The 13,166-nt window shown below is 44.7% G+C and overlaps 1 protein-coding gene across 9 annotated transcripts in view; it reads left to right on the plus strand.

Moving 5' to 3' along the window:
* Positions 1 to 13,166, plus strand: part of LOC132400599 (kinesin-like protein KIF3C) — a 304,930-nt gene that overhangs the window by 290,010 nt on the left and 1,754 nt on the right. For all 9 annotated transcript variants that reach the window (XM_059981708.1, XM_059981701.1, XM_059981704.1 and 6 more), the window contains one exon: positions 12,877 to 13,046. In XM_059981708.1, the coding sequence (XP_059837691.1) occupies positions 12,877 to 13,046 (170 nt within the window). The remainder of the gene's footprint in view (positions 1 to 12,876; positions 13,047 to 13,166) is intronic.

Genomic DNA, 13,166 nt, shown 5'->3' on the forward strand with positions numbered 1-13,166 from the left:
TTAGCTATCATGCAAATAGTGTAATGCTTTTGGCACAAGTAAAGAAGTTAAGTACAGGAAAATTATGAAGGCAGCTCATATGATGAGTAGATATATTTTGCAATTGCAGTTTGGGTCTGAGATTCTGGCGAGCAGCCATAAAGTGGAGCAGATTTTCTAAATGACAATAATTAGATGGAAGAAGTTTTGATCCATGGAAGACTGGATGCCACTCAGACATTTAAATAGGGTGGAGAGGGAGGTGTTTGGTGGCAATAATAAAAACAGAAAGAACACATCAGAAGCAACTGAAAATGAATGAAAATTGTGAAAACTGAAATAGATATTGAAGAGGTGTATAATACAGGAGAATAAAGACATTTCCTTTAAGGAAAGAGTTATGGACCATTTTTGTGGACAAGAATACAGGAATTGTGTAGATGTATATAGTGAAGTCAGATCTGGTGCTACTTGATCAAACCCTTTTTTACACTGAGTATGTTTGAAGTTGCATCCTTGAAGTCAGAAGAGCAGACAGCAAATGAATCCTTCAGTATTAATGGAGAAGGGTTTATTAGGAACAATAATGTCATAGGAGGAAGTCAAGATTTGTTTTAGCGAAGTAACAGCTGCAGAGGTATTGTGAAAGGAGGCCCAAAGGCCAAGCAGGGTGAACATCATAGAACGGAGCAGAAGTGGGCACATAAAGGAAGTTGCTGATTCACTTCGAAGAAAGGTTTTCTCCCCCTTCAGAACATCTCCTGTCTGATGGAAGAAGGAGGGGGAGAGGAGAGGACGTCTGGGATACAGAGTTCTCACCAGAACCCAGAGAGAAGATAAGAAAATTCACAATGCACCTTTCCCACCATTGAAGCAGACTGATGTCTCAGATATATGTAGAGTTTTTTTAGGCAGTCACAGACTTTACTGTAGATAGTCACCATCTTTTTTCAAGGGTTAGAGAGTCTAAAAACAGAATGCATAGACTTAAAGTGTCTAACCCTTGTCTAATAGTCTGTCTGTATGTCTAGCCTGACTGTGGCTCAAATATTGTGAGCAACATGAAAGTAATTTCTGAGCTGTTAGGATGTGAAAATCAGAAAATTCCCATCAGTGACTTCCTCAGTTTCTCATGTTTACCATATCAACGTCAGTAACTTTAAATTCCTCGGCGTTATATCAGAGGATCTGTATTGGGACCAGCATATAAGTGGCATCTCAACAGCGCCTCTGCTTTCTTAGAAGTTTGCGCAGATTCAGCATATCATCTAAAACTTTGACAAACTTATGTGGCAGCAGAGTGGAGACTAACCTGACTGGCTGCATCACAGCCTAGTATAGAAGCATGGATGCCCAGGAGTGGAAAAGTCTGCAAAAAGTGTTAGATACAACCAAGTCCATCACAGGCAAAACCCTCCCCACCTTTATTTCCTGTCAAGTTGGCGGGCATCCTGTCGGAGTCCATGGTCTACAGTTGTACTCAAACTCCATTCTTCAGGGACAGTGGCTTCTCACTTTTGGGAACTTGCCTAGTGCCCTGTGTTTCGTGATCTCCAGTAGCAGCTTGGAAGATGTACGCCTTCAGGGTGCAGCCTTGTGTGGCCCTGTGGATGACCCAATTCCTTGCCAATGTCACCGACTGAAGCACCACAGGAGGTCGAAACATTGAGAGAGTGGGCGTGGCTGTCAGAGACCCCTGAACTCATGCGTGTGCGCTCTCTCTTGATGGTGAAAGAGGGTCTGCTGATTTTGAAGTTGAGGAAACTCAAAATAATCAACAGTGCAGACTCTTAACATTGAAACAGTGAGCCTTTGGCCGCCTCTCTCACTGTAGGAGCACGATCTCTCTCTCTCTCCCTTGTTACTGAGTGATGTTGAAGTGTTAAGATGGACAGTAGTTTTGTTGGGCTTTTAGATCATGGTCTCTGGGGGCTTGTGGGTGGTGGGGGCTGATGCTTGCTGAAGTAAGGTGGGGAAGGGAGGGGGTTGGTTGGTGCCTTTGCTGCTGTTGGTCAGTGTCTGTGAAGAGTAAAGATTTCAGGTTGTGTACTGTAAACATTCTCTGATACTAAATTAAACCAATGAGCACATCTACAAGGAGCCCTGCCTCAAGAAAGCAGCATCCATCATCAAGGACCCCATGATCCAGGGCATGCTCCCTTTTCGCTGCTGCATCGGGAAGGAGGTACAGGAGCCTTAGATTCCACACCACCAGGTTCAGAAACAGTTATTACACTTCAATCACCAGGTTCCTGAACCAGTGTGGATAACTTCACTCACCTCGACACTGATGTGATTCCACAACCTCTGAACTCACTTTCAAGGACTCGAAAGCTCATGTTCTCCGCATTATTTATTTCTTAGGTGTTTATTTATTGATTGGTTGCATAGTTTGTCTTCTTTCGCACATTGGTTGTCAGACTTCCTTTGTAGTTCCTCATTGATTTTATTGCAATTCATTTTTTTACTATGAATGCCTTCAAGAAAATGAATCTCAAAATAGCATATTGTGACATATACGTACTTTGATAATAAATTTACTTTGAACTTTGATAAAGAGTTATTGACTCCTCTTGGAGACATTAGTGAGGAACATTATCCAGGTTTCTATTTTCTCGAAGATTGCCTTCTTAGCTCCAAGTATTCATTGTTAAAGAGAACAGTGTGGGCCTTGCTGCTTTAAAGCTATCAAATTCGGATTTAATGATCCTGTGAGAACAATCCCAGCCAAATATTCCCCAGTGTGTGCTGAGTTACTAATTAGTTCATTAAGATCGTTAGAGCAGAATTTACAGAACTTCTGCCTTCCTCCGAATGATAAGATTATGGGTTCATAATTATTTCAAATTAGTCCTTGCAATAATATGGAATATAAACCTCAGCATATTTTTTTTAAATTTCCACTCATTTATTACCTTTGCATTATGAGATGTTTCCAGCATCTGCAGAATTTCTTTTATTTATGAGACATGATATCTTGCTTGGGATGTTTTACAACTGCACAGTCGTGAGTGGAAATTATTATCGAGAAGAAACTTCAGTGGCTGATCACTGGGATAGAGGTGACAGCTCCATTGTGGTGATTGATAGAGCCTGCTTTCTTTTCGGCTCTGATTGGCGAACAGCAAGTGGCAGAGTCATGCAAAATTGGAGTGTCTGAGTCGTGGAATTATTTAGATTCCTTGTTATTACAGGAAATTGAATGAGCATCTTGGGGATAGAGAGATCCTCTTTTGACATGACGAATTCTGCATGTTGTGCAAACAGTGTACCCCTTCAGCCAGTCATACTGGAAAACTCTCACTGAAGAAACAGAGATCTGCTGATTATTTCATTGTTACATGGCTTTGTGAAGGGAAGATCATGCCTCACGAGCCTGATTGAGTTTTTTGAAGAGTTAACAAAAGAAACTGATGAGGGTAGGGCAGTGGATGTGGTCTACATGGACTTTAGCAAGGCATTTGACAAGGTCCCTCACGAGAGACTCATCCAGAAAGTCATGGGGCATGGGATAAGTGGAACCTTGACTGTTTGGATAAAAAAATTGGCTTAAAGGAAGAAAGCAGAGGGTACTTGTGGAAGGAAAGTATTCTGCCTGGAGGTCGGTAACTAGTGGAGTGCCGCAGGGATCTGTCCTGGGACCCCTGCTATTTGTGATTTTTATAAATGACCTGGATGTAGAGGCAGAAGGATGGGTGAGTAAGTTTGCGGAAGATTGGAGGAATTGTGTTTGGAGCTGTAGGTTGTTGAAGGTTACAAGAGGATATAGACAGGCTGCAGAGTTGGGCAGAAAAATGGCAGATGGAGTTCAGTCCGGACAAGTGTGAGGTGATGCATTTTGGAAGGACAAACCAGAAGACTGAATACAGGATTAATGGTCAGTTACTTAAGAGTGTGGATGAACAAAGGGACCTTGGGGTTCAAATCCATACATCCCTCAAGGTCACTGCGCAGATTGATAGGGTAGTTAAGAAGGCCTACGGGATGCTAGGCTTCAGTAACGGGGATTGAGTTCAAGAGTAGAGAGGTCATGTTGCAACTCTACAAATCTCTGGTGAGACCGCACTTTTGTTTTGTGTATTGTGTTCAGTTCTGGTCACCTCATTGTGTGGAAGCTATGGAGAGGGTGCAGAGGAGATTTACCAGGATGTTGCCTGGTTTGGAGAACTAGTCATCTGAAGCAAGGTTAGCAGAGCTGGGACTTTTCTCTTTTGAGCATAGAAGAATGAGAGGGGACTTGATAGAGGTCTACAAGATTATGAAAGGCATAGATAGGGTGGATAGTCAGTACCTGTTTCCCAGGGCACCAATAGCAAACACCAGAGGGCATATGTACAAAATTAAGGGAGGGAAGTTTAGGGGAGACATCAGGGGTAAGTTTTTTTACACAGAGGGTTGTGAGTGTCTGGAATGACTTGCCAGGGATGGTGGTGGAGGCTAAAACATTAGGGGTATTTAAGAGCCTCTTGGACAGGCACATGGATGAAAGAAAAATAGAGGGTTATGGGGTAGTGTGGGTTTAGTACTTTTTTTTAAGGATTTTATGGGTCAGCACAACATGGAGGGCTGAAGGGCCCGTACTGTGCTGTAATGTTCTATGGTTCTATGGTTACAGAAATAAAGGTGTACATTTCCAAGCTCGTGACTCGATAATCATTCATTCAGAAGCTCAACACCATTCATAACAAAGCAGAGTTCTTGCCCTCACTCAGTAATCCCTTGCACCAACAGTTCACTCTGCCTGCAGTGTGTACCACCCCCAGAATATACTGCATTTAATTTCGAACACTGTCACAAATGCGTCTTACAGACTTGTGACCCTGATTGTCAAGAAGGACAAGGGCTAATACTGACTGCAGGTTCCCAATAAACACATCACCCAGTTCCCAGTAACTCTGCTATATCTCACTTGATCTGGTAGTTTAGCACAGTGTCTTCTTCCAGTCTAATCTTTGATGATGGTGGGTAAACATCCATCACCAGAATAACGCAAAGACATGCAGGCTAGAATGGACATCAGCAAAGAAGTTCTTCCAGTGTCCCAGCAGTAACATATAACTGAACCCAATTCAGTGCATGAGAAAAGCAGATTCACCTTTTAACCAGCTGGTGATGATAGGAGATTATGAGGGGCAGTTCAACAAAACAGGGTGAAAACTACATCTGCACAAAGTGCATCAAGCGGCAGCTACTTAGAGACAGTGTTAAGTTGCACCTCAATGACCTTTGGCTTATACTGACAATGAGGACGTGATAGATAGGAGCCACAGGGAGGTAGTCACCCCTACGTTGCAGGAGGCAAGTACAGATACCTGGGTGACTGCCAGGAGAGAGAAAAGGAATAGGCAGCGAGTTCAGAGTACCCTTGTGGTCACTCTCCCCAACAAGAAGTATACTGGCTAGATGCATCTGGGGAGAAGGAGGAGGAAGGCACGGAGACTGAATCTCTGGCACTGTGGCTCAAAGGGAAGATGAGTGCAGCGGTGATAAGGGATTCCATAATAGAGCAGCAAAAAGCAGAATACTGTGGATGTGAAAGAGGCACACGGATAGTATGTTGCTTCACAGGTGCTGGCTCAGGGATGTCCCGGATAGGTCCACAGAGGCTGCTGAAAAGATTGTGGAGGCATTAATAATCCTCTTTCAAGAATCACTCGATTCTGGAATAGTTCCAGAGGACTGGAAAATTACATAGTCAAATGGTTTAACTTAATATCAGAGAATGCATACAATATACAACCTGAACTTCTTACTCTTCAAATCATCAGAACCCCAAAGCCCCTCCTCCCCCTCCCCTGCATGAGCACGACCCAACCCATCCCCCTTCTTCTGTCAGCAGTGCACTCCACCTGCTGCCTGGATGTTTCAGTCCAGGATGCTCGGAATCGGGTTGTCCACAGGACCGCATGTCTTCCAGACCACTTCCGGAGATATCAAAGTGCCAGGCCACTTGCGGAGAACCATAGTTTGAGCTGTAGCTGTAGGTCATGGACTCCAACCGGACCGAAAAGAAAAAGTAGACATGAGAAAAAAAGAGTAAACTGTTTCGCAGACGAACTGGAAGAAGTTACCAAAGCTCTGGCGCCATCTTTTCTAGCTCTTCCCCACCCCCCCCCCCCCCATTAAGAAGGTGGGAGGACAGAAGGAAGGAAATTGTAGGCCAATTTTAGTAAGGATGAGTTTTTGGAGTACTTGGAGGCATATGATAAAATAGGTCAAAGTCAACATAATTTGGTAAAAGGGAAATCATGTCTGACAGATCTGTTGGAATTCTTTGAGGAAATAACAGGCAGGGTAGACAAAGGAGAGTCAGTAGATGTTGTTTATGTGGATTTTAAGAAGGCCTTTGACAAGGTCCTGCTTATGAGGCTACTTATAAAATAAGAGGCCGGTTATTACAGGAAAGTTACTGTTGTGGATAGAAGATTGGCTGACTGGCAGGAGCCAAAGAGTAGCAATAAAAGAGTTAATTTTTCCGTTTGGCTGCCAGTGACTAGTGGTAGCCCACAGGGGTCTGTGTTGGGACAGCTTCTTTTCACATTATATGTCAATGATTTGAATGAAGGAATTGATGGCTTTGTGGCCAGGTTTGCAGACAGAACGAAGATAGGTGAAGGGGCAGTTAGTGTTGAGAAAGCAGGGAATGTGCAGAAGGACTTAGACAGATTGGGGGAATAGGCGAAGAGATGGCCGATGGAATATAGCGCAGGAAAATGCATGGTCATGCACTTAGGAAGAAGGGATAGAGGCGTGGACTATTTTCTAAATGGGGAGAAAATTCAGAAATTCAAATATGAGGCATGTTGATGGCTCTGGGCCTGTACTCACTCGAGTTTAAAAGAATGATGGGGTATCTCATTGAATCCTTTCAAATATTGAAAAGTTCTAGATAAAGTTGGTGTGGAGAGGATGTTCCCTATAGTAGGGGAGTCTCGGACCAGCGGACACAGCCTCAGAATTGAGGGCTGTCCATTTAGTACAGAGAGGAGGAAAAAATTTTTTAGCCAAAGGCTGGTCCTTGGCAGGCCGAGTGGTTGTGTATATTTAAGGCAGAGGTTGATAGGACCTTGATTAATCAGGCCATCAAAGATTACGGGGAGAAGGCTGGAGAATCGGGTATTCCCTAACCGGAAATCTTGGATGAATTATGAGGTCCAGTCCCTTTTGAAGGCTAGAGCTGCAGCTTTTAGGTCCAGGGATACCAGTTGCTACACGGAATCCAGGCGTGAACTCCAGAAAGCCATTAAGGGCGCCAAGAGGCAATATCGAGACAAGTTGGAAGCCCAGGTTAACCAAAGCGATGCCAGTAGACTATGGCGGGATCTAAATGAGATCACTGGGTGCAAAGAAAAGGCTGGGAATATCAATAACTGTAGCACTTCCTGACAAATTTAACGTATTCTACGCAAGATTTGAACAGAAGAAGAGCGCCCCGCCCCCTCCGGGTGAACTGGACCTGGTGGCATTGAGATTCATCGTCACTAGGGAGGACGTTAGAAGGGCCTTCCTGAAGATAAATCCAAGGAAGGCAACGGGCCCAGATGGCTTCCTGGGACAGGTTCTCCAGGCCTGTGCAAGCGAGCTAGCTGGAGTGTTTGCTGACATCTTCAACTGCTCCCTGCTTCAGTCTAAGATCCCCTCGTGTTTTAAGAAGGCAACGATTATCCCGGTGCTGAAGAAGAGTAAGGTGGCATGCTTGAATGACTATCGACCTGTGGCTCCGACATCAATTGCTATGAAGTGCTTCGAGCAATTGGTTATGGCACACATCAACTATAGCCTACTGGTCAACCTCAACGCTTTGCAATTTGCCTATCGGAGCAACAGTTCAACGGCAGATGCCATCTCTCTGGCACTACGTTCCTCCTTGGAACACCTAGAGAATAAAGACGCATATGTAAGGATCCTTTTCATTGACTACAGTTCTGCCTTTAATACCATCATTCCAAATAAACTGATTTCTAAGCTCCGGAACCTGGGTCTTAGCACTCAGATCTGCAGCTGGATCTTCAACTTCCTCACAGACAGGACCCAGGCTGTAAAAATAGGGACAGGCTCTCCTCTGCAATCACTCTGAGCACCGGTGCCCCACAAGGCTGTGTACTGAGCCCCCTGCTGTACTCACTGTACATGATTGTGTAAGCAAGTTTCCATCGAACTCAATATATAAGTTTGCTGATGACACCACAGTTGTCGGCCGTATCATGGGTAATGATGAGTCTGAGTACGGAGAGGAAATTAAGAACCTGGTGGCATAGTGCGAAGACAATAACCTATCTCTCAATGTCAGCAAGACGAAGGAATTGGTTGTTGACTTCAGAAGGAGTAGCGAACCACACGACCCCATCTACATCAGTGGTGCGCAGGTGGAACAGGTCAAAAGCTTTAAGTTCCTCAGGGTTAATATCACAAATTACCTGACTTGGTCTAACCAAGCAAAGTCCACTGCCAAGAAGGCCCATCAGTGCCTTTACTTCCTGAGAAAGCCGAAGAAATTTGGCCTGTCCCCAAAAACCCTCACTAATTTTTATAGGTGCACCATAGAAAGCATTCTTCTGGGGTGCATCACAACCTGGTATGGAAGTTGTCCTGTCCAAGACCAGAAGAAGCTGCAGAAGATCGTGAACATAGCCCAGCACATCACACAAACCAATCTTCCATCCTTGGACTCATTTTACACCACACGCTGTCGGAGCAGTGCTGCCAGGATAATCAAGGACAAGACCCACCCAGCCAACACACTTTTTGTCCCTCTTCCCTCCAGGAGAAGGTTCAGGAGCTTGAAGACTCATACGGCCAGATTTGGGAACAGCTTCTTTCCAACTGTGACAAGACTGCTGAACGGATCCTGACCCGGATTTGGGCCGTACCTTCCAAATATCCGGACCTGACTTGCACTACCGTACTTTCCCTTTTCTATTTTTTTATTTATGATTTATAATTTAAATGTTTTATTATATTTACTCTTGATTTGTACTCCGGGGAGCGTGAAGTGCAGAATCAAATATCGCTGTGATGATTGTATGCTCTAGTATCAATTGTTTGGCAACAATAAAGTAATAAAGTAAAGAATGTGGTTGAGACGGATAATAAATCAGCCATGATGGAATGGTGGGACAGACTTGATGGGCTGAATATTCTGTTCATAAATATTATAGTTTAGGCCCTCCTTTGTGGGATAGCAAAACCTTTCTGGATAAGTTATCCAATAAGCCTGGTCTTTCACAATCCAACATCTAATTTTTACTGATTTTCCAACATGCTTTGAAAATTAGATTCTTGATTGAGTTACTGTTTTTTTGAAGTAGAGTCTCTTCTTGATGCTGTGTTAAAAATTGGCAGAATTGGCTCTTCCCCCCCTCCCCCCAACGATGTTAATCAATGTCACATGCTTTCTGGGAACATGAAATAAATACAGATAACACTGGAAATGCAATTGATTTGAAAAGAGAAGGTACAATTTTTTTGAAAACTGGAGTTTGGTTATCTGTGTGATAATATATTGTCCAGCCAGTTAACTGGGCAGATTTCCCTCTGCAAATGTCTAATGTATTCCCATTGTGTAAAACACTGCAGTGCGAGCACTAAATCAAAGAAATTTAGACTGAAATACTTCTAATGGAGATTGCAAATGAGGTTAAAGTAATGCAGCAGCTCCCTCTGTTGTGACTTGTGAGTATAACAAGTTGGAAAAGAATGTTGAATGAATCAAGATTCTGAGTCTTTATGAAGGGTCTCAGCCCAAAATGTTGTCTGTTTACTCTTCTCTGTAGATGCTGCCTGGTCTGCTGAGTTCCTCCTGTGTGTTTCTGGTCTCATGTCCCCTTGATATTTAGTGGGTTTTCTAAAAAAAACTACAATGCAACATCTGGAAAAAAAAATTAGAAATACTTTGGGGTATTAATTAAAACAACATCCAATATTGCATGTCTCAACTCCCACTGGGAAATTCATACCTTATTTCAGTAAGATTTTTAGTTATCCTGACACATAGCTTCCAGTGTAAAACTCCCCCAGATAACGTCAGCAAAACTGCAATACACCAATTGTTCAATTGTACACCATGGTTCAGTTTTCAGCGCCAACTAGTTGTGTGGCAAGTCACCCGAATTCTGTCTACAAGGAGAAAGGGCTTCCTCTGCATTTTCTTTTACCCACAAGAGCAGCAAGAAAGACGTGAATATTTTCTGCATTGTAGGTTTCACTAAGCGTGTATGTTTGGAGAGAGCGGTCATGTTCTTATTGAGACCTGCTAAGCGACTTCACGCCAGGAGCACTGACTGCAGCCTTGGAGGATTTCCCTTGCTCCCTCTCACGGGCACTGATCTCCTTAGTTCTCCCCAGCCACCTCCAGTCCCCCAGTGAGCACTCGGCCATCATTTCCAAGTTCTGCTGTGTTCACTGTGCCAATTGCAACACATCACTAAGGCTGAAGCTGGCATTGCCATTTTCACATTATCTTCGCATGCCAAAGGGACAGGTCAGACCACGTTCTAAGCCACAGTGAACTGTGATGTCTGTCCCAGGATGAGCTTGGAAGAATCCATGAACTCCAGCAGGATCAGTCTGAGACATTTGGCCTCAGTTTGGTATTTCTTCCAAATGGCAGCATCATTAACAATGCAGCATTAGCTCACATTTTGGAGAGTCTGAGTGTCAGCATTAAAGTTGTATGATCATCTCCGAGACTGGCCATGTACTGTTTGTGCTGTAAGGTGGGACGAGGACATTAACAGATAAAAAGTAATATGGACAGGTAAGGGTGTGGTCAGAGGATTCGGCAAATGGATTATAATGTGGGGAAGTGTGAAATAGTTCATGCTGCAGTGTTTCAGGGCCATTGCATTGCAATTCGTCATTGATGCCGAGCTGGAGTAACTTATAATTATCTTTAGAAGTGTGGTGAACTACATATACCTGGCTGGACACACCCCCCCCCCCCCCACTGACTGCTCCTGTGGCTCCTCCCACAGACCCCGGTATAAAGGCGATTGAGGCCTGAGCCCTGCCCTCAGTCCCCAGAATGTAGCATGGTGGTCAATTACTGCTTGTCCTTTCTTCCAGTTAATAAAAGCCGATATCTCGCCCCACGTCTCAGAGAGTTATTGATGATGCATCAAGAAGAAAGAAGAAAGAGGATGGGGGAAGGTGCACCAGAGGGCAGGCAAGGAGATAACATGAGAGAGGGACAAGGGGGTGGGAAATGGTGAAGGGGGAGAGGCATTACTGGAAGTTTGAGGAATTGATGTTCATACCGTCAGGTTGGAGGCTACCTAGATGGAATATAAGGTGCTGTGGCCTTATCCCAACAGTGGAGGAGGTCGTGGATGGACATATCGAAATGGGAATGGGAAGTGGAATTAAAATGGGTGGCCACTGGGAGATCCCACTTGTTCTGGTGGCAGAGCGGTGATGCTTGGTGAAGCGGTCTCCTAATCTACATCAGGTCTCGCCGATATACAGGAGGCCACACCGGGAGCACACACTGGAGACCGTCCCACACTTTTCCAATGCATTGGTGCTGCTTCCTGCACCCATGCTGAGCTCGTTAATTTCATCCACTTTGCCTCCAACTTCTACCCGGCCCTCAAATTCATCTGGTCCATTTCTGACATCTCCCTTCCCTTTCTTGATCTCACTGTCTCTACCTCCGGAGACAGCTTATCCACCGATGTCTATTATAAACCAACAGACAATTTTATAGCTACCTGGACTATACCTTGTCCCACCCTGCTGCTTGTAAAAATGCCATTTCCTTCTCTGAATTCCTCCGTCTCCACAGCATTATTCTCAGGATGAGGCTTTTCATTCTTGAACTAAGGGGATGTCTTCCTTTTTCAAAGAAGGGGGCTTCCCTTCCTCCACCATCAACTCTGCCCTCAACCGTATGTCTGCCATTTCACACGTCTGCTCTTATCCCATCCTCCCACCATGCTACCAGGGATAGGATTCCTGTTGTTCTCACCTACCACCCCACCAGCCTCCGCATCCAGCATATAATTCTCCAAAACTTCCGCCACCACCAAACACATCTTTCCCTTCCCCCCCACTTTCTGCTTTCTGCAGGGATCACTCCCAACATGACTCCATTCTCCTTCCTGGCACTTAATCCTTGCAAGTGGAACAGGTGCTTCACCTGCCCCTACACCTCCTCCGACACTACCATTCAGGCCCCCAAACTGTCCTTCCAGATGACGAAACACTTCATCTTTGAGTCTGCTGGGGTCATCTGCTGTATCCGGTGCTCGCAGTGTGGCCTCCTGTATATCGGTGAGACCCGGCGTAGACCGGGAGACCACTTCGCTGAGCATCTATGCTCCATCCGCCAGAAAAAGTGGGATCTCCCAGTGGCCACCCATTTTAATTCCACTTCCCATTCCCATTCCTGTATGTCCATCGATGACTTCCTCCACTGTCGTGATGAGGCCACACTTAAGTTGGAAGAACAACATCTTATGTTCCGTTTGGGCAGCCTCCAACCTGATAGCATGTACATTGATTTCTCAAACTTCCAGTAATGCCTCCACCCCCCTTCACTATTTCCCATCCTCTTGTCACTCCCTCTCCTTACCTACCCATCACCTCCCTCTGGTGGTCCTTTCCACACCCCCCTTCTTCCTTCCATAGTCTTATGTTTCTTTCACCAATCACTTCCGAGCTCTTTGCTTCATCCCTCCACCTTCAAGTTTTACCTATTACCTGGAGTTTTCTCTTCCCCCACTTTTGAAATCTTTCTGCAGTCCTGCCAAAGGGTTTCGGCCCGAAATGTCGAATGTGCTTTTTTCCATAGATGCTGCCTGACCTGCTGAGTTCGTCCAGCATTTTGTGTGTGTTGCTCAGATTTCCAGCATCTGCAGACTTTCTGTTGTTTATAATTATCTTTCTTCTATGGTTTAGGCTGAGAACATTCTGTTCCTAGAATTGGATATGGCAACACCCCAGGTGTTTGAGCTGGACATCCCACGGTCATGGTCACTACATGGAGCAACCGGAGGAGAGCCACACCATAGCAGTTCTGTTTTCTCAGACCGGTCCACCGCAGCGAGAGTTCGCAAATCAAGATCATGGTGAGTATTTCTCAATTCCCATGGCTATTTTCTCAACAGAGATAAAATTCATTAAACACCTTCAAATAACCTTGTGCACAAAAAGCAATTGGGTTTATTTATGTAACACACATAAAATGC

This window comes from Hypanus sabinus, chromosome 10 (assembly GCF_030144855.1).
Source record: "Hypanus sabinus isolate sHypSab1 chromosome 10, sHypSab1.hap1, whole genome shotgun sequence".
NCBI classification, from domain to species: Eukaryota; Metazoa; Chordata; class Chondrichthyes; order Myliobatiformes; family Dasyatidae; genus Hypanus; species Hypanus sabinus.